This window comes from Oryctolagus cuniculus, chromosome 4, assembly GCF_964237555.1.
Source record: "Oryctolagus cuniculus chromosome 4, mOryCun1.1, whole genome shotgun sequence".
NCBI lineage: Eukaryota > Metazoa > Chordata > Mammalia > Lagomorpha > Leporidae > Oryctolagus > Oryctolagus cuniculus.
In genome coordinates this window covers 119,960,197-119,985,309 of record NC_091435.1, presented here as the reverse complement: position 1 = coordinate 119,985,309, position 25,113 = coordinate 119,960,197, and the positions used below count along the sequence as shown (strand labels likewise).

The 25,113-nt window shown below is 43.5% G+C and overlaps 1 protein-coding gene and 1 long non-coding RNA gene across 2 annotated transcripts in view; one reads left to right on the top strand and one right to left on the bottom strand.

Annotated features, from left to right (window-relative positions):
• Window positions 1–229: 229 nt before the first annotated feature.
• On the bottom strand, window positions 230–10,754 carry LOC127493952 (uncharacterized). Its single transcript, XR_011388078.1, has 2 exons — window positions 10,291–10,754; window positions 230–541 (listed from the first exon to the last, which is right to left on the bottom strand). It is a non-coding gene; the product is annotated as an uncharacterized lncRNA (long non-coding RNA).
• Window positions 10,755–10,905: 151 nt separating this feature from the next.
• The window catches only part of PPM1L (protein phosphatase, Mg2+/Mn2+ dependent 1L), a 359,360-nt gene continuing 345,152 nt past the window's right edge, over window positions 10,906–25,113 (top strand). Inside the window, exon 1 of the mRNA XM_002716344.5 lies at window positions 10,906–12,040. Within this exon, the coding sequence (XP_002716390.1) occupies window positions 11,642–12,040 (399 nt within the window). The 5' untranslated portion in view covers window positions 10,906–11,641. The remainder of the gene's footprint in view (window positions 12,041–25,113) is intronic.

Genomic DNA, 25,113 nt, shown 5'->3' with positions numbered 1-25,113 from the left:
ATACGACAGCCACATCTCAGGATGCGAATGAAATGTCAAGTAACATTAGAGAAAATTTAGAGTGAAAAACCATATAGGGAAAGAGATTAACTAGACCTGTGCTGGTGATTATTTTGATGCTTCCTTTGAACGTCACATAAAGAAAACAAGCAGACACCACAAGTATGTGTTCTGTGAGAATTCAGTGCAACAGTCAATGAAACACCTCAGATACTTCTAGGAAAATGACTTTTTTTTTTTAAGATCCCCCATTTATTTGAGAGGCAGAGGCAGAGAGAGAGGTCTTCCATCCGATGGGTAACTCCCCAGATGGCCGCAACGGCCAGAGCTGCACCAATTCAAAGCCAGGAGCCAGGAGCTTCTTGTGCATCTCCAAAGCAGGTGCAGGGGCCCAAGGACTTGGGCCATCTTCTTCTACTGCTTTCCCAGGCCTTAGCAGAAAGCTGGATTGGAAGTAGAGCAGGTGGGACTAGAACCAGTGCCCATATGGGATGCTGGCACTGCAGACAGTGGCTTTATCCGCTACTCCATGGCACCAGCCCTGGAAAATAACATTTAACACAAGGAATTAGATACTCACAAAAGCATAGTAAGGTCCTGGGTAGCTGAAGTCAGGGCCAGTCATTAGGCAGCTTTCTAGCTTCCACAAAACTGCAAACTTAGATAATCTGGGTTGGCCACTCACTCAGTTTACCAGAACTTGAACATCAGCTAACAGAGCTGTAGGAAGAAGGATTTTTGACTCTCTTCTGCCTTCCAGATCTCAAATACGATCATCTCACAGAAGGTCAGTAAACCCTAAATTACTTTCAACATTCTGTCTGCCAGAGATCCTGGGAAATGCAGTTTTTATTCTTCTATTTCCCATGATAGGAAGGAAGAGAACTTAGAAGAGTGTCGAAATGATGTTAAAGCTCAACAGGCAATATCTAGAACACACATATTCCTCCAGCAGAAAATAGTTTGCCAGCACCAAACACAGGCACTATTAAATTTTATAAACCTATAATTCAGTAAACTATATTGAAAAGGTAGTAATCACCCCCAAACATCAATTATTTACTGAATGTTTCTGTTATCTGTGCTCTTAAAGTTATTTACATCCTTTGAATCCTTGGAAATAGTACATAATAGTGTCCTACTGAGAAACTCTTTCCAACTTTATGTTCAGTGGGATAGCTTGTTTATATCACAGAAACACACCAGTCTTCGTCCTTATCTCCCAATCTAAAGAGCAGGTGGTTAAACATTTACTAGCACATCATTAATATAAGAAGACTTGTTAATAAGGAGAAAAAGAAGATAAGAGGTTTTAAGGTAGCTGGAAATATGTGAGTCATACAAAAAATTGAGAAGTAGAAAAGAAATATAATTAGAATTCAGTACAGTAAGAACTTATTATACTTGACCCTGACTAATGTCTGTCATATGGAATCTTAGACACTATAATATTTAGTCCAAGATGTGGATTTAAGGTATGTGGTTAATTTCTGGGAGTTCTAAGCCTGCAAAGGGACCAAAGAGTCATCTCCATCATTGGGATAAGTATGAGGTGTTTGTAATGATTGGAATCCATTAAAATTATGTTATTTGGGAAATATTTGTGGAAGTATAACACCTTGGAGGGCTGTGTGAGAAGAGAGGAGCCTTTTTTCTTTTTAAATTTATTAGAGAGTTTCAGAGAGAGGTAGAGAGAGAGAGGTAAGTCTTCCAACTGCTGGTTCACTCCCCAAATGGCTGCAACAGCTGGAGCTGAGCAGATCAAAAGCCAGGAGCCAGGAGCTTCCTTGGGGACTTGGGCCATCCTCTGCTGCTTTCCCAAGTGCATCAGCAGGGAGCTGGCTTGGAATTCGGGCAGCCAGGATTTGAACTGGTTCCCATATGGGATGCCAGTGCTGCAGGCTGGGGCTTTAACCTGCTGTGCCACAGTATTGCCCCCAAGTGGAAGCCTTTTAAGGAGTTCTCATCAGCACAGGTATCGCTGGAGACAAGAGACTGACCAGCTATTTCGCAAGCAAAGCTATGGTGAATCAGGGGTCATGGTCACAGTACAGGAAGCTATCCTAGGCAGCTTGGGCTCAGGTAGTGATGAAGGAACGCTGGAGGCTACTGAAGCACCAAAAGAGCCAGGAAAGAGGAACTCATTTGAAATTGCATGGAAATGGACACATGTCCTCCCTCCCTTCACCTGTATGCAACCTTAGGGCACACGACTTTTTGAGTCATAAAAATCTCTACCTGGGGCCCGCACTGTGGTGCAGTGGGTTAACACCCTGGCCTGAAGCGCTGGCATCCCATATGGGCGCCGGTTTGAGACCCAGATGCTCCACTTCCTGTCCAGCTCTCTGCTATGGCCTGGGATAGCAGTAGAAGTTGGCCCAAGTCCTTGGGTCCCTGCATCTGTGTGGGAGACCTGGAAGAAGCTCCTGGCTCCTGGCTTTAGATCGGTGCAGCTCCGGCTGTTGTGGCCACCTGGGGAGTGACCGTTCGGATGGAAGACCTCTCTCTCTCTCTCTGCCTCTCCTCTCTCTGTGTAACTCTGACTTTCAAATAAACAAATAAATAAATCTTTAAAAAAAAAAAAACTTTATCTGATGCATCATATATAGACAGGAATAAACCCTCGAGTTATTGTGTAAATAAAGATTTTCCGCTGAGCTACCAAACATACCAAGAAGAAAGCTACAGGAATCTTTTGTGAATAATCTTATATTCAGTGTACTCAGAGTTTCACATTTAGTCTTTCTTCCAGTGATCTCAACATAAAGCAAGTGTTTTGAATGGAACCCATGTAGGGAACACAGGAAAACTGTAGCAAATCAGAATCACTCTCGGGGTGCACAGGGAAGCTATCACAATTTGGAATATAAGAATTTGAGTTGATTCTACTAGTTTAGGTGCCACTTAGGATGCCTGTGTACTATATCAGAGTCCCTTTGGAGTCTCAGCACCTTGACTTCCAATCCAGCTTCTGGCTACTGTGTCTAAAAGGGCAGTGGATGATGATTCAGGTGCAGGGGGCCCTGCCATGACGTGAGAGATACAGATGGAGCCCCTGGTTATTGGCTGCGGCCTGGACCAGCCCTGGATATTGTGAGCATTTGGGAAATGAACCGGATGGAAGATTTATCTCTCTCTCTCTCTTTCTGTCAGTCTGACTTTCAAGTAATTAAATCATAAGAATAAGAATGAAGACATAAGAATGGGGTATTACGCTTAGTCTATCTTGGGCATCAAGCTTGAATTAACTGCAACAACTCTCAAGGACAATATTCTTACTTTACTTCAAGACTACCAGAGTTAGTTGTGTTCTTGAGTTTGACTGTTATTTTCTTCCTTTTGAGTTGCTCTAAAGAAAAAAATATTCCTACCTCCCTTGGGGAGAGAAGCAGAATTTTGTTTTCCTACCTATGCTGTATTTTGTCATCAGCGGATGCACCACAAATTTCTCCCAGTGTTTCATGGTACAAATTGTCAAGAATATTGATGTCTGTTGGTTAGCATACAAAAATACATGAAATGCTTTAGATTAACATTAGAATTTAGGAAGCATGCTTGACGATTATCTGAGAGAAGCCTAGGAAAATTAAATGAAGGATTCTAGGGAATGGGTAGGTATGGTTTATGTAAATAGATTTGGTACAATAATATAAAAGTTTTACTCAGAAAACAACTATCCTTGATATATCTCAGTAATTACTATAAAAACCTGAGTTCTAGAAAGCAACATTGGGCTTTTGGTCAAAATTGGTGTCTGTCATGTTGGTTTTCATTTTACAGAAAATCTGAAATATTAAACTAAGTCCAAATTGATATATTATTGTATTTAAACAGATCAATTTATTTTCTTAGCTGTTCTACTAAAGCATCCATTTTTCATACAAGGGACATTTAAATTAGAAGACTATTAAATTTGGTATCTAGAAAGGTTTTATGAGAAGCACTGAAGATTTAATATGTTTTAATAATTATGATCATGGCTAACCATTTATGGAAAAGACCAATATTTAGTAACATTTAAGATTGAATTTATAAGGTCCCTTACATTAAGAAACTTCAATTATATTGTTGGTGGGAGTGTAAATGGGAATAATATATTTCCAAAAATAATTTGGCCCTGGCCAGTGCCGCAGCTCACTTGGCTAATCCTCCACCTGTGGCACCGGCACCCCAGGTTCTAGTCTTGGTTGGGGCACCGGATTCTGTCCCGGTTGCTCCTCTTCCAGTCCAGCTCTCTGCTGTGGTTAGAGAGTGCAGTGGAGGATGGTCCAAGTGGTTGAGCCCTACAACCGCATGGAAGACTAGGAGGAAGCACCTGGCTCCTGGCTTCGGATCCGTGCAGCGTGCCGGCTGTGGCAGCCATTTAGGGGGTGAACCAATGGAAGGAAGACCTTTCTCTCTGTCTCTCTCTACTCTCACTGTCTAACTCTGCCTGTCAAAAAAAAAAAAAAAAGATGTAATTAAAAAAATAATAATTTTGCCCTAAGTTTTAGGGCTGAGCATTTCATAATAGCAGTTAAGATCCCTGCTTAGGAAACTCCATATGCCATATTGGTGTGCTTGGCCTTAAATTGTAAAGTGGAACATTTTTATTCTGTACTACCCAGCATTTTTACTTGTAGGTTTATAGCTTAGAGAAACTTCTGTTTGTGCACTGAGATAGTAAAAAAAATCATTCATGGAATCATTGATCATAATAGGAACAATTAGAATTTAAAAATTCATAGAAAGATGAATACATAAACAATGGACTATTATATGGCAGTAAAAATGACTGAACTATGGGTAACAACATGGGAGGATCTAGAGATAAAATAGTGAGAAAACACATACTGGAGGATTATATATTGTAAGATATCATTTTTATAAATGTCAAAGCTAAGCAAAACTAAAAAAATTATTATTCAGGTATACAGACATATGTGATTTAGGTTTTTAAGATTTCTTTATATTTATTTATTTGAAAGGTAGAACAGCTGGGCCGGTATTGTGGCATAGTGGGTAAAGCCCCCACCTGCTACGCCGGCATCCTGTATGGGCGTGGGTTTGAGTACTGGCTGCTCCACTTCTGATCCAGCTCCCTGCTAATGTGCCTGGGAAAACAATAGAAGATGGCTTAAATTCTTGGGCCCCTGCACCCATGTGGGAGACCGGAAGAAGCTCCTGGCTTCCAACTGGCCCTTGTCTGGCCACTGTGGCCCCAAACCAGTGAACCAGTGGAAGGATGATCTTTCTCTCCCTCTCACGCTCTGCCTTTCAAATAAATAAATACACCTTAAAAAAAAAAAAAAGGCAGAGCAGCGGCAGTGTATGAGGGAGATCGTCCATCCATAGCTTCACTATCCCAGTGAGCTCATGCCACCCGCATGGGAGATCTGAATGCAGCTCCAGGCTTCTCTCTTTCTCTCTCTCTGTAACTCTGTTAAATACAACTTAAACTGACTGATAATTTTAATTTAATTAAAATTGAAAAATATGCAGAGAATTTCTATACATATAAAAGTTTTACTTAAAATGTATTATTTTAAGGGATTTTTAAATCAGATACATCATTCAGAGGCTCAGCTGATAAATCACTTTACATTTGAGTTTTATAACTTCGTATGAAGTGGCAAAAACAAAAATAGATGAGGGCATCATGGAGCAACATCTTACTGGAAAATAGATTCATTGGTTAAAACTTTTTTAAAAATATTCCTTAAACTTAAGAGGTAGAACTATGAAAATTTTTTCTGAAAATATTATTTATTTATTTATTTATTTTTTTGACAGGCAGAGTGGACAGTGAGAGAGAGAGACAGAGAGAAAGGTCTTGCTTTTTTGCCGTTGGTTCACCCTCCAATGGCCGCCGCGGTTGGCGCGCTGCGGCCAGCGCACTACGCTGATCAGAAGGCAGGAGCCAGGTGCTTCTCCTGGTCTCCCATGGGGTGCAGGGCCCAAGCACTTGGGCCATCCTCCACTGCACTCCCGGGCCACAGCAGAGAGCTGGCCTGGAAGAGGGGCAACCGGGACAGAATCCGGCGCCCCGACCGGGACTAGAACCCGGTGTGCCGGCGCCGCTAGGCGGAGGATTAGCATATTGAGCTGCAGCGCCGGCCTGAAAATATTTTTTAGATTTATTTATTTTATTTGAAAGGTAGAGTTACAGAGAGAGATAGAGATACAGAGAGAGAGAGATCTTCCATCCGCTGGTTCCCTCCCCAAAGGGCCACAATGGCCATAGCTGAGCTGATCTGAAGCCAGAAGCTTCTTCTGGGTCTCCCACGTGGGTGTAGGGATCCAAATACTTGGGCCATCTTCCACTACTTTCCCAGGCTCATTAGCAGGGGACTGGATTGGAAGTAGGGCAGCTGGGACTCACACCAGCACCCATATGGAATGCCAGCATTGCAGGCGGCGGCTTTACTTGCTATGCTACAGTGGCCGGCCCTTCTGAAAATAATTTTTAAAAGTGATATATTTATGTTAGAAGTTTGACATGAGTTACTTGCATAGTTGAAAATGGTAATTACCTGGAAAGGATTTTATCACTATTGTAGTTCATGAAAACCTAGGATTGTCATTAGCTCTCTATTCGTTGCCATGTTACTTTAGTAGTAAAGCATTGGTATAATGTGCACTTATCCTACCTTTTTCCTCTCTGTGAAATTTAGACACTATCTCACTAGCAACAGATCTTTTGGATCAGTTTACCGGCACTTGGCTTCTGCCCCACAGATATTTTCAATGAGTAAGGGAAATATTCATAGTGCAGTGCTTGTCCCAAAGTCTAAAATCAAAATTGTGGAATAAGAATTCCATGTATTTTGTGGCTGGTGTTATGGAGCAGTGGGTTAAGCCACCACACCATAAAGGAGTGCTGGTTCCAGTCTAAGTTGTTCCACTTCCAATCAAGTTTCTTGCTAATGTCCCTGGGAAAGCAGTGGAAGATGGCCCAAGTACTTGGGCCTCTGCCACCCATGTGGGAGTGCTGGTGTTTTGTGTTCCTGGCTTGTTGCAGCGAATTGGATAGTGAATCAGTGAATGGAAGATCTCTGTCTCCCTATTTCTGTGTCTCTCTAACTCTCTGTCACTCTGCCTTTGAAATAAAACAATTAATAAAAGAAAGAACCCATGTATTCTTTTTGAGATTTCTATGGCAGAGATCTACTGAAATGTTACCACAGAAGTGTAAAAATTAGATTAGTCATCTCAGCATCGCTAGGAAATCGGTGTGGATGTTAGAGTACAAAACTGGTGATACGAAGAATGGAGTTATTTGTTGAACTATGATATTCATTTGACATCTTTGTGCCTCACTTCCCTCACATACATAAATAGAGACAACAGCTTCTCTGTTTGCCTCAGAGGATTGTTAAGAGAATGGAAATAAGCTGCTATACATAAAAAACCTTTGTAGTCTCAAGAAATTTGCAAATGTTAGTCACTAGAAGAAGGTCTTTTATTTCTCTAATACATTAAATTTCTTTTTTACAATGATTTTTTAAAATTTATTTGAGGCCGGCGCTGCAGCTCAATATGCTAATCCTCCGCCTAGCGGCGCCGGCACACCAGGTTCTAGTCCCGGTTGGGGCGCCGGATTCTGTCCCGGTTGCCCCTCTTCCAGGCCAGCTCTCTGCTGTGGCCCGGGAGTACAGTGGAGGATGGCCCAAGTGCTTGGGCCCTGCACCCCATGGGAGACCAGGAGAAGCACTTGGCTCCTGCCTTCGGTGCGCCGGCCGTGGCAGGCATTGGAACGTGAACCAACAGGGAAAAGGAAGACCTTTCTCTCTCTCTCTCTCACTATCCACTCTGCCTGTCAAAAAAAAAAAAAAAAAAAAAAAAAGAAAAGAAAAAAGAAGAAAGAAAAATTTATTTGAGAGGCGGAGTTACAGATATAGGGAGAGAGAGAGAGAGAAAGGTCTTCCATCTGCTGGTTCACTCCCCAGATGACCACAATGGCCGGAACTGGGCCAATCCGAAGCCAGGAGCCAGGAGCCTCTTCCGGGTCTCCCACATGGGTGCAGGGGCCCAAGCACTTGGGCCATCTTCTATTGTTTTTCCAGGCCTGAGCAGAGAGCTGGATTGGAAGAGGAGCATCTGGGACTTGAATGGGTACCCATTTGGGATGCCAGCGCTGCAGATGGAAGGTTAGCCCACTATGTCACAGTGTTGGCCCCAGTATATTAAGTTGCACAGTAAACTATAACAAAAAACTTATTTAGGCATTTTTTAAAAATTGACAATGTAAATTACATGAATTTCTTAATATAAATAAACAAGTGCCTATAGATTCTGCTTGAAAAATTATTTTACTGGGGGCTGAAGTAGCATAGCAGGTAAAGCCAAGGCCTGCAAAGCCGGCATCCAGTTTGAGTCCTGGTTGTTCCACTTTCAATGTGGCTCCCTGACAATGTGCCTGGGAAGGCACATTGGGATGCTGCAGCCATGTGGAAGACCTGAGAGAAGATCCTAGCTCCTGGCTTTGGTCTGGTCCAGCCCTGACCATTGATCCATTTGGGGAGTGAGCCAGCAGACAGAAGATCTCTCTCTCTCCCTCTCTGTCTCTCCCTCTCTCTAACTGTGCCTTTCAAATAAATAAAATAATTCTTAAAAAAGTTATTTGATTTTTCACAGGATGAACCACTTACATGTAAATGTCAACACATATCTCCTTAGATTCTCAGGATATGTAGATTTCTTAGTTAATTCATCAAGTCGAGCCTTGCTGTTTAACTTGCAAAGTGATCCGCAAGATAGTTTCTCCTCTTTGCTTAGGTATGGGGAAGCAGAGCTTCTGCTCTTCCTAAGCATCTATCGTGTGGTTATCAATACAGGAATGTTGTGGACAGGCCTGGCGGGCCTCTGGGTTTGATTTTACTACTATTCCATGGCCCAGTTTGACTTGTAGTTCTGTAATCTTTGTGATAAACATATTCATATATAGACTGATAAGACACCTATAAGTGATTTGCTAATTTATAGTAAAAACATTGGAAACTTGAAAGCTTATTTTTATTTGAAAGGGAGCCAGAGAGAGAGATAGAGAGAGAGAGAGAGAGAAAGAGAGAATCTCCTTCTATCTGCTAGTTTACTCTCCAAATGCCCTAAAACACCTGAGGCTGGGCCAATCTGAATCCAGGAGCCAGAAACTCAATCCAGGTGTCCCTAGCAAGTGGCAAAATCCCAAGTGCTTGAGCTATCATCTGCTGCCTCCCACAGCATGCAACAGCAGGAAGCCAAATCTGAACCAGAGGTGGGACTTGAACTCCAATATGTGATGGAGGTGACCCAAGTGCCGGTTACCATCCATGCTACAATGTCTGCCCCTGAAAACTTATATCAATAATAACACTAATGCATCACCTTCTTTTACAGTTCCTAAAGGATTTTGAATTGTTACCTCATTTTGGAATCTTTCATTATTGAACACACAATTTGTTTTAGACTTTTATTTTCTGTATTTATTAGGTGGAAAACACTGAGCAGTGCAAAGCAGAACAAGAGACTGTATCCTACATGTCAAAATCACAATTTGTCAACAGTTCTTTGTATTTTCTTTCTCTTTTCTATGATTTTACTATTGATATTATACTGTATATGCTATTTAAATGTGTAAATTCCCATTTTTTTCTGGTTATGATGGAAATCTATGCCTTTTGTGGCAACTTTGGAAAAGTTATGGAAAATAGAAGTCTAAAACAGGAAATGAAAACCACCCATAATCCACTAGAGCAGTTAAACACTGAACATTTTGGTGTTTTTTCCTTCCAGAACCTTTTATTTTACTTCACAAAACACAACCCGGATCACAGCAAGGCAGAACTGCTTGAGGGGACAGGCCCTGCCTTGGCTGGGATCGCACAGCCTCTGCTCTCCAGGCCCGCCGGCTTCAGAGGCAGATCAGCACTCTGGTACGTGGACAGGGGTGGCCGGAGTTACTGTCGCCCTTTACGGCTCGCTGGTCCCTGTAGTCTAAGCTGACTTGCGCACTGTTCCCTTCTGGGACCGATTCCCACCTTCAAGGAAGATGCCCACCTCCCACATTTCAAGTTAGGTTTGAAGGCTTCTGGAAGCCCGCACTCACTCCCGCTTATTCACAGACCCTCGCCCCTAGGCCATTTCCTGCGACGGTTGAAGCGGGACAGGAGGCCGCCGCTTAGGAGGGTCAAAGGGACCTTCATACCAAAGGGTAGAATCACAGCCCGCCCTCGCCCCGCGGCTCCATTCGGAAGCTGCCTGTCTCCTTGTGGCAGGGTTGCGACTAGGCATGGCTTTAGTAAACTCCTGATCCCAGCGTCGCGGCCAGACCTTCCTTGCCGCTTCAGAGATGATCATACGCGCACGCTTGATGTGACTCGAGTTCTCCCATTCTGTGGTTCTCGGGCAGGAGAAGGCCGTGAGGCCTTCCACTCCGGCAGGCCCCGGTAGCAAAACGCTCAGGCTGCCGCCAACTACTTGAGCTTCTCCGTCTCGCTTTGCGAAGCGGGAGAAATGCGTCCCTTCTCGCTTGCCTTATGCCTGGCGATGCCGGGACCGCACTACGGTGCAGCCTGCCGGAGGGGGGAACGCTCACGTGCGCTTCTCTACTTCCCAGCAAGCGGCTGCGGCTCCGAGGAAACCAAGCCCAAGGCTGGCAGGGTCCGCATTATCTTGACCACGGAGCCGCACTGGCGGCGGGGACGGCCAGCTGCAGGAGCCGGGCGGCGGACGCCTCCGTGGCCTCCCCCCGTGTTCCTCTGGCCCGCCCAGGGCTTCAAGCGCGCGCCAGCAGCGCAGAGCTTCCTTAGCCTCTGACAGCTCGGTGGGAGCATCGCAGGGTCTCGAATCCCTGCTCGAGGGGGCGGGACGGGGCGGGGCGAGCGCACAGGGCGGGGCGAGCGCGAGCCGGGGCGCGAGGAGGGAGCTCGCAGGCAAAACCGAGCCGAGCAGAGCCGAGGCTGGAGGTGCCGGGGAGAGTGAGGCAGAGCCGGGCCGGCCGCCTGCGGCTTAGCGCCGATCGTGCCGCGTTGCCGGGCGCCGTGTACCCCGCCTTTGCCCAGGCTCCAGCAAAACTTTTATTCTCTGGGGCCCCCAGGGTGTGTGTGTGAAGGAATCGGAGCCCTCGGGTGTCTCGGGGCGCCCCTGCAGCGGCGACCGAGGGGACGTGCCAGCCCTCGCCAGCCCGGCTCTCGCGCCCGGCGCCTCTTCACCTGCCGATCGCTCTCGGGAGCCGCGAGGGGGCACCCCCGGAGGGGCAGCGCGGGCGCCGGCGTCCCCCAACTCTCCTGCTCGCGGCGGCAGACCCGCCCGGCGCAACTTTCACTCGATTCCTCTCACTCCACCGAGACACCCGACGCTGCTGCTGCGGCGGCCGCTGCCGCTGCTGCCGTCGCCGCGGTCTCACAAAGGGGGCGCGGGAGGGGAGGCGGCGCGGGCGGCGGGCACGGGCCTCCGGGCCGCCGAAGCGGGGAGACAAAAGGAAAACTGCCTGTGCTCCCGGTGCCCGTTCGGGGCCGCCTGCCCGTCCGCCTCCTGACCGGCTCCGCGCGCCTCCTCCCTCCCGCCACCCTCGGCCGCCGCTCCGCCTCCCTCGTCGCGGGCCGGCCCCGCAGTGCTCTGGGACCCGGCGAGCCTTCGGGGCGCGCGTCGCTGCTGGTGGTTGGGGCTCTAGGGATAATAAATGATAGAGGATACAATGACTTTGCTGTCTCTGCTGGGTCGCATCATGCGCTACTTCTTGCTGAGACCGGAGACGCTCTTCCTGCTGTGCATCAGCTTGGCGCTGTGGAGTTACTTCTTCCACACGGACGAGGTGAAGACCATTGTCAAGTCCAGCCGGGACGCCGTGAAGATGGTGAAGGGCAAGGTGGCGGAGATCATGCAGAACGACCGACTCGGGGGGCTCGACGTGCTGGAGGCCGAGTTTTCCAAGACCTGGGAGTTCAAGAGCCACAATGTGGCGGTGTACTCCATTCAGGGCCGCAGAGACCACATGGAGGACCGCTTCGAAGTTCTGACGGATCTGGCCAACAAGACGCACCCGTCCATCTTCGGGATCTTCGATGGGCACGGCGGTGAGGTAGGAGCTCCCTGGGGGCTTTGTTTTGGGGTGTGTATGTGTGTGTGTGTGTGCGCCCGCTTGTGGGTGTAAACAGCAGGACGTCGTGTGCGCCTCGGGGAAGGACCCTGGTGTGGTGGTGATGACCCAGTGCCAGACTGGACAAATGCTGCTCAATTCGCAGGGTTGGGATGGAGGGTCCAATTTAGCGGAGGCAGATGGAGAGTCGTGCCTCTTGCCTTAAGGTTCCCAAGGCCGGAATCCAGCAAATGACTGTGCTTGTTTTTTGGAGGGGAGAGTTAGTGGTATTTCCAGTGAACTTTGGCTCCTGGCCCGAGTTGCCCCTGTTTTTAGTGTTTGAGGCTGAACTGGACACTGAGAAGACAGACCGTATCTCTGATGTTACAGTAGGGAAAAAGATTCAATCTGCAGAGCAGAGCAGGGCTCAGTGCGAGCGAAGGGAGCTGTGATTCTTGGTGTCGCCTTCCCTCTAGGGTGGAAGCCGAAGGGGCAACTCAGCACTTCTCCCCAACTCCATCAACTTTGCAAATGCAACCCGGCCGTTTGACAGGAGCCCCTGGCTGGGCCGCTGTTTTTAGCCGGGTCGCAGCGCGGGACCGGGATGCCGCTGGCCTTTGCAGTGGCACTGGCCGCAGAGGAGGCAGTGCCCCCACCTCACCCCTTGCGCCCGGGCCTGCGCGTCGAGGCTCAGGCGTCTGCCTGCTTCTAGACTCTTTTGTTTGGGGTTCGGTCAGGAGAGGGAGAGGGGCCTAAGGGCCGGTTCAAGTCCCTGTGCCACATTTCTGCTGCACTGGGTTGCGCTCTGAATCTCAGGTTTCCTGGAGGTCAAGGGAGAGTTTGGCGCCTGTCCTTGAGCCTTGGCCCAGACAGTGGTGAATTTAGCTCCAGCCTCATGCACTAAAGAGCCCCAGACCTGTCACCCCATCTCTCTCAATTTGGCCGTTGTAACTAAGTTCCATGGCTTTTTCTTCCTTTGGGCAGCAAGCTTTCTTGCCCTTCTTCCTCTGCCCCAATCCCCACCCTGCCCCCATTCCTATCCAACTTTCCCCTCAACCCCCTCAACTCTCTTCTCTGCCCTCTGATCTCCGAGTGGGCTGAGTGGGCTGCTGGGAACCGAAGGGAATGCCATTCTCTTTGAAGCTTTTACTTGTTCTTTGGCCTTTGTTTTGGGTAAACATTGAGAAGGTCCTCAATTAGTTATCTTACCTGCCTTCTCCACCCCTCACCTGCTAATATTTCCACAATACTATTCCAACTGCTTTGAAGAACTGACTTTGCCAAGAATGACAAACTCAGTAGGAAAACTTGTTTGATAGAACTGATACCAGTTTTTTGCTATTTTCCACCCATCCCAGCCTTTTTTGTAATCTGTCTTTCAGAAAGACAGTTTCTCACTGGTTCTAATATTTGTAGCCTCCTGTGCAGTTGGGTTCTTTTTCCTCCTTGGTCACAGGGCAGGTTAAAGATGTGAAGTTAATTGAAGGGAGAGACACTGTGTACTTTGGCAAAAACGTACCGGAATGACATGGTTGCCAATATAATAACTGATTTGTTTTCTTGGCTTGAGTCAGTCAAAGCTGTATTTTCATTTTATGTGCCTAGATTCATATAAGCTTTGAAAAGGGGCCTTCAAAAAATTCATGGAAAAATGAACTCAAAAGATGCAAATTTTCTACAAAGTTTTTGAAGCCTTCCATTTTTAAAAACATTTTTTATTAAAATTACTGACATAATTTTTCTCATCTTTGAAGCTGCAATTTTAATTTAAAGGTCTAGATAGACTATTATATTGTGAAACTTTGGGTTGTAGCTGTCTGGCTGTGAGGTATTGTGTTTTGAGCCTGCCGCACGTGTAAGTGATTGCATAATTAAATTTTTTTAAAAAAACTGATACTCTAAAACTTGAAAGATCATTTTCCTGAAAACATTTGCTATTTGTAAAGTAGTTTATATTATCTTTAAAAATACTTCCCTTTGTAACCTGCTGTGTGAAGCCAGTTCACTTATCTTAGCTTTGTTTTACGGCAAAAGCAAGTGCTCTTGCTCTGAAAGGAATTATTTAGTTGCTATACAGAGTGTGATAGTAACCAATAATACTAGGTTATTTCGGTCTTATTTTTTTCTTATATATTAATCAAAGAACATCCTGCCACCTAATTCTTGTCTTTTGTATGGTTTAGCTCCTTTTAACATTCACCAGAGGAGGGTGCCACTGTTTGATTTTGGTATAGATGTTAATTGACTCCTGAAGTCTCTTGTATTTAGAAGCTGTATCAAGAGTGTTGCAAAAGATACAGGAAGGATTTAATTTTATTTCTAGTAATTCACACGAATAAGATGGAGCATAAAAAACCAGGCACCCTCTAAGTTATAGTGCTTTTTAGATCTGAAGGGGACTGTGTATATCCTTAACTATCCACTTCATCTTTGTATATCCAGTTCATCCCATTTGTTTAGATGAGATGCTGATGGTTGGAGAAATTGTGACCTTCCTAAGGCTACATGGCCAGTGCGAGACTTTTGTTTGTTTGTCTTTATATGAAACTACTGGACAAATTGTTTTGTGTATTTACTTTGATAAATGGCAACCTGGAGGTATAAGAGGACATGAGATATAACCTCTTTCCTTAAAGTTTCAGTCTAGGCAGAGAGAGAGAGAGAGAGAGAGAGAAGAGAGAAGAGAGAGAGAGAGAGAGAGAGAGAGAGAGAGAGAGAGAGAGACAAAGTATACACATACCTATACCAAAAAAATTATAGTCATGGTGTGCTTAGGGTGTTATGGGGACACATAAGTGGGTATTTAAATCCCACTTGGGGGATGGGAGGCCCAGGGAAAAACACCTGGGAAAAAAGCATTATTTACTGCAAGATTAAAAGGTAGACTTTATTTGAGATCTAGCTTTGAATCTCTGCTCTGCCTTTTACTAGCTGTGACCTGAGGCTTGTTGCTTAAGCTGCCTATCTGGGAGTTTCTTATCTAAAAAATAGAGATAATAATGCATGTCAGGTGTGCCCTCATCAGTTGTATCATACCCTGTCTAGGGACAGACTCAATGGAGAGAAAGATATGGAAGAAGGAAGCTCATGGACCAAGAAATCTGCAGTGAGTGTCAGGGCAGCAGTATCCAAGGGAGAGAGGTTATACCTGTGGAAGCCACAGTTTGATCACTGTTAGAAAGATGTGTATTGGGTAGGGATAATTCATTAGATATTCCTTAAACTGTGTCTCTGTTGTAACTTCTGGTGAGCTTTTGGTTATTAATTCAGGATTCTAGGTATAATTGGACATTGCAAAAGCAGTCTCCTGGCTTTGGGTGCATATTTTCTGATTAGTTAAAAGGGATATTCTCTATGATTAGTTAATAAATTGGTATTCTGACTTGTACTTCAGTCCCTTAAGAGTTAGGTTAGCATGAGTTAGTTTTCTGGAACATATTCAACTGCAGATTCTTTGGCAAAAATAAATTTCTGGACTTGTTACACTGAGGATCAGTCTGGGTATGACTGTGACTTTTCTTCTTCTAGATGAATTATTAAAGAGTTTTGTCTCAGTGGTCTCACAGGCCAGCTTCTTCACCTGATGCTCTCGGGCCCTTGAGACATCTTAGCCACAATACCCTGGATGGATTGACTGTGAACGAGGGTACTTCAAAAATTCTTAGAAAATAGAATTAAAACATCCTTATTTTGGTGCAAAAAAATATTGAAATCCATGCATATTAGAGGTGTTCAAAAAGTTGATCAAAATAAGTATTAGGAAAAAATATGCATGGATTTCAAAGAATTTTTGCACCAAAATAAACTTATCTTTTAATTGTATTTTTCCATAACATTTTTGAAGTTCCAACATATGTGCCTAAAGCTTTGACAGTGATTGTTTTGTTGTATAGCATACAACAACAAACAGGTGAGAAAACCTCTCGGATTTTTATGAATTTATATGGGAAGGTTGTTATTTTTGAAGTTCAAAAATAATATATAGGAAATGATCGTAGTTGTGCTTAACTGTAATTTCTACCCACAGGCAAAAAGGATGTGTGTGTGTTTCTTTTTATACCGTCTAGAAGAAATATTACCTATCCTTTGAGACAGTTTTGTCCCTGTTCACTGCTGAGACCTATCTAGGAGAAGGGATTGTTCTGTGCTCCATATGCTTATGGGCATTTCTGTACTAAAGGTCAGATATATCTTGACAGTTGACACACAGCTTGACCAATGGTTACAGCTTAGTGGTACTCATTTTGCATTAGAAAAAAGTCACAGTTCTGGCGCTTGTCAGGGCCTGCAATCTTGAGGCTCAGTGCTTAGAAGGGAAACTGCTTAGAGAGGATGGACACCCGAAGGATATACATAGACAGCCTGGTTCTTTAGATCAGTAGTTCTCAACCTTTCTTGAGACTTACTACCCTTGGAGAATGCTACGAGACTGCAGATATATGCCCCAGAAAAATGGGCATGCACAGCAAATTTTGTTTGTAATTTCAAAGGCAAATGGATACGCGAGGGCTGCAGATTCAGGGATGGGGAACCTTTTCTCTGCCAATGGCCACTTGGGTGTTTATAAAATCATTCATGGGTTATACAAAAATACCAGCTTAAAAATTAGCCTCTTACAGATTTATTGAGTTTTGAGTCCTGCCTGCACTTGCCTTGCCAAGACTGGACTAGGTGATTTCATGGGTCTTATATGAACCATGGGCCAGATGCTCCCCACCCCTAATAGAACAAAAGTGTTCCTGATGACCTGCAAGGAGCTGTGTGCCTGACTCCTACCTTGGTACTAATCTTGCCTTTGCCTCCTGCATTCCCATGTGTAGACTGTGTGCTGTCATTGCCTATTGAGGTTGCTATGCTGAATGGTCTCCCAAAACTCTCTGCCAAATAAGGATGCTATTGTGGAAGACTTCGTTAGGTTATGTGGCATCTTCTTTATGAAAACTAAGGGAGAAAGAGGACTCTGAAACCTTTTGGTTTTAAATCTTAAGGATGCTGATTCAGGTAACTGATTGAGTCATCCAGTGTTTGTTAGCTTCTAGAACTATTAAGAGGCAAACCTCTGACCTACCTCTAGCAAATTCCTAGAATTTTGTAGAATACATTCATTGGTACGTGAACCCACTTCCAAGACAGCTTATCTTTCCTACATTCAGTTTTCCTCTGTCCCATTTTCCCCTTTCTCTTCTTACATATGTCTTTTTATCTTGTTGAGTTATATATATGTATGTAAATTTTACTGAATCTTTCTGAAATGTGATGTTATTCTGAATACATATGAGTGGCACAGCTAATGGTCTGATTTTCAAATATTACAGCTACTGTTAGTCAATGTTTGATTCTCACATTATGATGCACAGGAGGCCTGGGGGATTAGTGTGGACAAATACTTTATGGTTTAAGAGAAAATCCCAGTTATTTTGGCTTAAAATGATACATTAAAATCAATGAAAATGATTTTCTCCCTAGTGAAACCTCTTCTCCTGTGCTTAGGTGAATGTGACAGCTTGTAGGTGAATGTAGGAGCCTGAGTGCTAACCTTGGTGCGTCTTTCATACAGGCTGTTGAGAAATTCATTCAATTAAGGCGTCGTTTTCTTTGTCGTGTAACACATGTGGAAAACAGAATATGCTCTGTGTGTGATGTCCAAAGATGAATCAGTGCATTCTCTGCCCTCAGGGAGCATTCTGTTTACTTGGAGAGATGAGCTTTTTACAAATAGGAGAGCTACAAAGATGCAGCTGTATCTAGCAGAGCTGTACGATGCGTATCTCCTACATGGCCTGCCTGAGGGAGCTTGGGGAATCTTGGGTAATTTTGAAGAGGAACTGATATTTGAGTGTATACTAGTATTTCAGTAGACAGAGACTGGGGGGAGGGAGGAGATGATGACATTACAGGTGGGAGAAAAATGTGGAAATGTTACAGAGGAAGTAAAATGCAGGCACAGTTGAAAGAGGCAGTTAGCACCATTTGTTTAGATGATACTTTCCCCCAATTGCAGTCATTCTAGAAACCCATTCATTCCTTTTTCCATATTCAAGTACCCTCTGTATTTTGAAAGACTTAACATTGTTTTTAGATTAGATATTTTTTAAGTATATTTATTTGAAAAGGAAACTTCATATCAGCCCTGTGAATGGAAAAATCCATGAAATGAAATTCCTGGCCTTCAACCTGCTAAGAAGTTGTCTCCATTTTTATGGAGTAGAATAATTCTAAAAGTTTCCACTCAGTGTCTCATTGCCTCTGGAGTCCTTCTATCTTCCCCCCACCCCTGCCCCATGGTTTTGATGAACAGAAAGTTGGATTTTAAAATTTCAATTTTGGCCATCAGCATTGATGGCTTCTTGTTCCCTTCGATGATGTTGCTCTCTGAAGAATCCTGGTTTGGAGCATCTCTTTCCATCGTCACGCATATTCCAGGAAAGATTTCAGGTGTAAAATATCTTCATGGGGAATCCAGGGTCATAGGCTGTTCCCAGTGTTCTGGTATAAATTCTATCTTCTGGGCCGTCGCCGTGGCTCACTTGGTTAATCCTCCACTTGTGGTGCCAGCATCCCATATGAGTGCCGGGTTCTAGTCCTGGTTGCTCCTCTTCCAGTCCAGCTCTCTGCTGTGGCCCAGGAAGGCAGTGGAGGATGGCCCAAGTCCACATGGGAAACCAGGAGGAAGCTCCTGGCTCCTGGCTTTGGATTGGCGCAGCGCTGGCTGTAGTGGCCATTTGGGGAGTGAACCAATGGAAGGAAAAACTTTTTCTCTGTCTCTTTCTGTCACTGTCAACTCTACCTGACAAATAAAAAAAAAATTCTATCTTCATTTCTAATGCAGAGAGATGAGAACTTACAAATGTAGGAAAAATTTGAATCCTTTCTACCTTAGTTGAAAAAATGCAATTCACTTCCCGGTTGCCCCTCTTCCAGGCCAGCCCTCTGCTGTGGCCAGGGAGTGCAGTGGAGGATGGCCCAGGTGCTTGGGCCCTGCACCCCATGGGAGACCAGGAAAAGCACCTGGCTCCTGGCTCCTGCCATCGGATCAGCGTGGTGCGCCGGCCGCAGCGCGCTGGCTGCGGCGGCCATTGGAGGGTGAACCAACGGCAAAGGAAGACCTTTCTCTCTGTCTCTCTCTCTCACTGTCCACTCTGCCTGTCAAAAAAAAAAAAAAAAAAAAAAAAAAAAAGAAAGAAAGAAAAAATGCAATTCACAAGTTTTGCTACTGGAAGCATTATTAGTCGTAAACTGTTTGTGACATACTTACAATGACAACATTGCCAGTTTCCTAGGACCCACAGTTGAGGAGCCTTGGCCTGTAGTTTTAGGGCCCACAGAGGTGAGAAAAGCTGGAGATGCCACTGCAACTGATATTGAAAGAACCGATATTGAAAGCCAAGCTGAGGAACCTGAGTCATGTTCGTCAGATATTGGAAAACTAATGGATAATTTGAGCAAAGGAATAGCATAATATCCATTCTTTAATAAGCATGTCAGTCTGATCTATATAGAGGATATAATGTGAATGAGCAAGACAGAAAGATGAGGGGGAGGATCTGTTGGGAAGCTTGGGCCCAACCAGTAAAGATGAAACCTAGGGATTTGGGCCATTGCTAAAAGAGAGAGGATGGAATGGAGACCTCTTGAGCTAATGAGACTACTGTCAGGGGGCCAAGCCTGTGGTGCAATGGGTTAATGCCCTGGCCTGAAGCGCCAGCATCCCATATGGGTGCCGGTTCAAGACCCGGCTGCTCCACTTCTGTTCCAGCTCTCTGCTATGGCCTGGGAAAGCAGTAGAAGATAGTTCAAGTCCTTGGGCCCCTAAACTCACGTGGGAGACCTGGAAGAAGCTCCTGGCTTTGGATTGGCGCAGCTCCAGCCATTGTGGCCAATTGGGGAGTGAACCATTGGTTGGAAAAACTCTCTACTCTCTCTGCCTCTCCTCTCTGTGTGTAACTCTGAGTTTCAAATAAATAAATAAATATATATATATTTTTAATAAAAAAAAAAGACTACTGTCAGGGTTCCCAGTGTGGCACCATCAACGTGAGAGAGGGTGATTGGCTGCAAGAGCAAATTTGGATGTTAGTGAGTTAGACTACAACTTTGTTTGCTTGCTCCCATAAATTTAAATATTGTCTGAGATTCATAAAATACCCATTGATCATTGAGCTCCCCAATTTGTAAAATATTTCTTCTGGTGTATCTTATCTAAATAGGTATATTTAAAAATGAAAATATTATATATATATATATAAAACATCTGATCTATTCAAATGGAAAAACATTTATGATTTTACCTTGTTACCAGGGATAATTTAGATTTGGTTACAAAGTGTAGCCTTTCCCACACCAAAAAACCTCAGTGTCTTCAGCTATAATAAATGATTTCATTACCTTGATAATTTTATCTATTTAGTTTAAACATGTTTTTAAAAAATATTTTTCACTTATCTGGAAGGCAGAGCAACACACACACACACACACAGAAAGAGAAAGAAATCTTCCATTTATCTGCTGGTTCACTCCTCAAATTGTCAGAGTGGGCTGGGCTAGGTTGAAGCCAGGAACCAGGAACTCCATCCAGGTCTCCTATGTGGGTGACAGGGACCCAGGCACTTGAGCCTCGTTCCAGGCACATTAGCAGGAAGCTGAATCAGAAGCACAGAATAGCTAGGACTTGAGCTGGCACTCTCATATGGGATGTGGGAGTACCAAAGTGCCAAACACCTGCCCCATTGTGTGTTATTTAGTGATAGAGTAATGTTTTTTTGAATAGATTTTGATAAATTATGTAACTGCTTATATATTTGTATACACTTAAGTTCCTTATTATAAATAACATTCTTATAAATCCTTTTTTGTTCCTACTATAGTTAGGATTATTTCTCCAGAGGGATATTTCTGAATCAAAGGAGAAACAAATCACCATTGTTGGTAATAATAATGATAATGGACAACATTTATTGAGTATGTTTAATATGCCAGTCAATGTTTACCTAATTTGAATTTTCATAATGGTTTATGAGGTAAGTACCACATTATTGCCATTTTAAAGGTGTAGAAATTAAGGAACTGAGAGATTAAGTAATTTGCCCATGGTCTCTTAAGCTTTTTGGTGGTTAAACTAGAATTTGAAACTGGGATTTTGATTTGAAACTGTTCATAAAGCTTGTGTTATCAGTGTCTGGTTGAAGCGCTTCAAAACTCATAATCTGGGTGATAACATGCTGAAAGCATTGTTATGTGGATGCTGCCTGGTCTTTTGTTTTTGCTTAGTACGACTTTGGGTTTCTCATATGACCCTGATGGTTGTGTCCCTATGATGTACGGGGTTGTTCTTGAAGACCATATGTTGCAAACCTTGCTGAGTTGTGGATCTTATAATTACCTAGGTAAGTTTTTTTAAGTAAAATCAGAGCAGGTGATATAGTCAAATAGTGTTCATATCTACTTCCTTTGCTGACAGAATCTCTGCCACTACAGAGTATCCCTAATATTTTGTTTGTTGGCTCATGAAAGCCTTGCAAAGAGGTTATAGTGACATTAGATAGACACTAACAGTAAACAAAAATGATCCATGTTTTATTTTATGTTAAAGTAGCAAGGACTTGACTGTATGTGCATGTGTCTTCATGGTTTGTGTTTATATTAAAGCACTGACATTTTCTCATCAAAACTAAAATAATTTCCTGATATATAAATGATTGTTAATTTTAAACAGCAAAACATTGTCTCATTGGTTTATAAAAACTGAGTCAGTTTATTTAGTTTGAGTAGATGTTAAGCCTGAATTTCCTTCCCGAAGGTTACTTAGTAAATTATATTCTTGGAGCTGGCGCTGTCGGGTAGTGGGTAAGACTGCTCGCTGCCTGCTGTGCTGGCATCCCATATGGGCGCCGATTCAAGTCCTGGCTGCTCCACTTCCGATCCAGCTCTCTGCTATGGCCTGGGAAAGCAATAGAAGATGGCCCAAGTCATTGGGCCCCTGCACCCACATGGGAGACCCAGAAGCTCCCGGCTCCTGGCTTTGGATTGGCACAACTCTGGCCATTGTGGCCAATTTGGGGGGTGGACCTGCAGATGGAAGCCCTCTCTCTCTGCCTCTCCTTCCCTCGCCTTCTCTCTCTGTGTAACTCTGACTTTCAAATAAATAAATATCTTAAAAAATTATATTCTTAGCAATTCTAAGTCAGTCATGATTATTAGTCATAATCTGATTTTAATATAAATATTCAAAAGGAAATTTTAAATAAACAAAGGGAGACATACTTTTCTAAATAGCTAATGGAGCTATAATGTCCTTAATAGCTTTCTTTTATGGCTGTAGGCTTTCTTTTGAAATGTACAAAGCATTTTTAGTAAATATTCATGTAGGTGAAACTTATGCATAATGTTAAACTGATATCCTTTCAATAAAAGTGAAGTCTGTGCTATAAAAGCTGTGCTTAAAAACTGAAAACATAATGCTTTACTTCTGAAAAATTAATCTATAGCACTTGGTCACTTGAGCTCTCTGGACATGATTTTTCTTTTTCTTTCTCTGTTCCTCGAGGATAAAGTCCAGTTTAATGGAAGTTTTGCTGTCTCCATTTTTCCTAGAATGAGGGAGGGCTTTGGTAGTTGACTCTGTTAAGAATGAGATTTAAAGGTCAGGGATAATGGTACAACGCGGTAAGCCATCCCTTGGTTGGTCAGTCTCTGTTCTTGTTCTGATCCAGCTTCCTGCTAATGTATCCTGGGAGGCAGCAGATGATGGCTCAAGTGTTTGGGTCTCTTCTACCTGCATGGGAGACCCAGATGGAATTCCAGGGCCCTGGCTGTTGTGGGCATCTGGGGAATGAACCAGCAGATGGAAGATTTGTGCTCTCCCTGTCTCTCTCTCTCCCTCTCTCTGGGACTCTGCCTTTCAACAGGTAAACATTAGAAAAAAAAAAAAAAGAGAGAGAGAGCGATGGGACATAGTCTATATCCCTTCATTCCTAAAAGACAAGGGAGTTCCTGTTTGCTAGTAGGCATGTGGCTAAAGGTAAACTTGGGACCATTGCATATAAGAGTGCAAGATGTAAACTGAACAATAATACCTAGTGACAACATTTTCTAATGTGTGCAAAAGAACTGTTTGCTACCAAAGCAAGGAATTTATGAGTCTGCAATAGCCTGGAAACTTTCCGTGTTTGTATGAAGATATAAGGCCCCATATTAGTAGGCTGTATTTGACTCATAGTCTTTGTACCTTACCATCCATCATTATTACCCAGTCTTATGTGAGCAGCTGGCAGATGATCTATGTGTCTTAGATGCCAAATCAAAGGCCAGTTATCCATTGCATCTCATGTCACCATACTGACTTCTCTAAAGAAGTGAACACGTATTTGCATTTGCTTTTCAACATTAATATTCTAGACTTGGGTCATTATAAATGTAAGTAGGGATTTAATGCCCTCTCTCAGTAAATCTTACCTATTTCAAATTGTGGTTTTGTTTGTTTTTGACAGGCAGAGTGGACAGTGAGAGAGAGAAAGGTCTTCCTTTGCCGTTGGTTCACCCTCCAATGGCCGCTGCGGCTGATGCACCATGCTGATCTGAAGCCAGGAGCCAGGTGCTTCTGCAGGTCTCCCATGCGGGTGCAGGGCCCAATGACTTGGGCCATCCTCCAATGCACTCCCGGGCCACAGCAGAGAGCTGAGAGCTGGCCTGGAAGAGGGGCAACCGGGACAGAATCTGGTGCCCCGACCAGGACTAGAACCGGGTGTGCCGGCGCCGCAGGCAGAGTATTAGCCTATTGAGCCGTGGCGCCAGCTTCAAATCGTATTTTTATTAGGAGAGTCTGTATTGAACATTAAAAGTTTTTAACCTAAAACATTTTTTAAAAAAAATCATTCTCAGTTATAGAATTGCCATGGGGCAAAAACTTTTATTCTGCTAAGTATATATTGCTTTTTTAAAAGTAGTAACTGCTTTAATTTATCTTTTTAATCAAATAAACAAACTTCCAGTTAAATTAGTCACTGGAGATTTTCTGGTCAAGTAAGTCTCATGTTGACATTGTCAAGGTTTTATGAAAAATGAGACATAATAGGATCTTTGATTATACTATTTTATCTTTTTATGCCCTAATGTAACAAAGTGAATTTTCTATAACAACTGGTTTGCTTAGATATAAAATAAATATGAATGTTCCATGGCTTTGGATTAAGCAGTTTTTATGTCTTTTTTATTTTAACACATACATGTTTTGCTAAATTACTCTTTAGAAAGAAGATGAATTTTCTCTGTAGATACGTCAGGGACTTTGAATTGTCACATAATCCAAATATAGTGCCTACGATTCACAGATCCATGAAATGTCTATTTTTAAAGACTTTCACCAGGGAGATCCCACGTTGTCCCTGGAGAATTTTTTCCCTATAATCCATTCTTAGGAAATTCATTTTCCTATGTGAACTATATCCCTTTAGTTTAAGCCCATTTCTTCTTGTCTGGCCTTAGCACAGAGAGATAAATTAAGATTAAGCTGTTCCTATTTTTAAGTCAGTAAGACTACTATAATTAAAAGTTTCCTCTCATCCTATTTTAAATCATTACATAAAGTTTATGGGAGAAGTACTCGTTTAGAAAAAAGCAAGATACAAAGTAATTTCTGCCACAGACATATTTTCCAGATGATCAAAAGAAGCTTCTCTTTGTAAAGAGCAAATTCTCCAATAAAGGCAATGTCCTCTTCCAGTTTGTTGGCTTGTGTTTTATGTCCGTTGACTGAGGCTGATGCTACAGGGGAGTATATCTTGATGGTGTATTATTTGGAAGTTCTCAGTTGTTAAGTGACAGAAAACTCAAGTGGAAACCACTTGAACATGAGAGAAAGTTATTATCTCACTTAACAAGGGCTGGAGATGGCTTTTGATCTAGCAACTGAATGACTTGAAGAAACTGTAGGATTTTGTGTTCTCTTTAAGCCTGAAGACAAACCTTTCTAGAAGGTACTCCTCTAGTACCTCTAGTATCCATGTCCATGCCTAAGCCAGGGACTTGACCAGGCAAATGTGATCAGTGTGATTCACAGACCCATCATAATTCATCCTGAA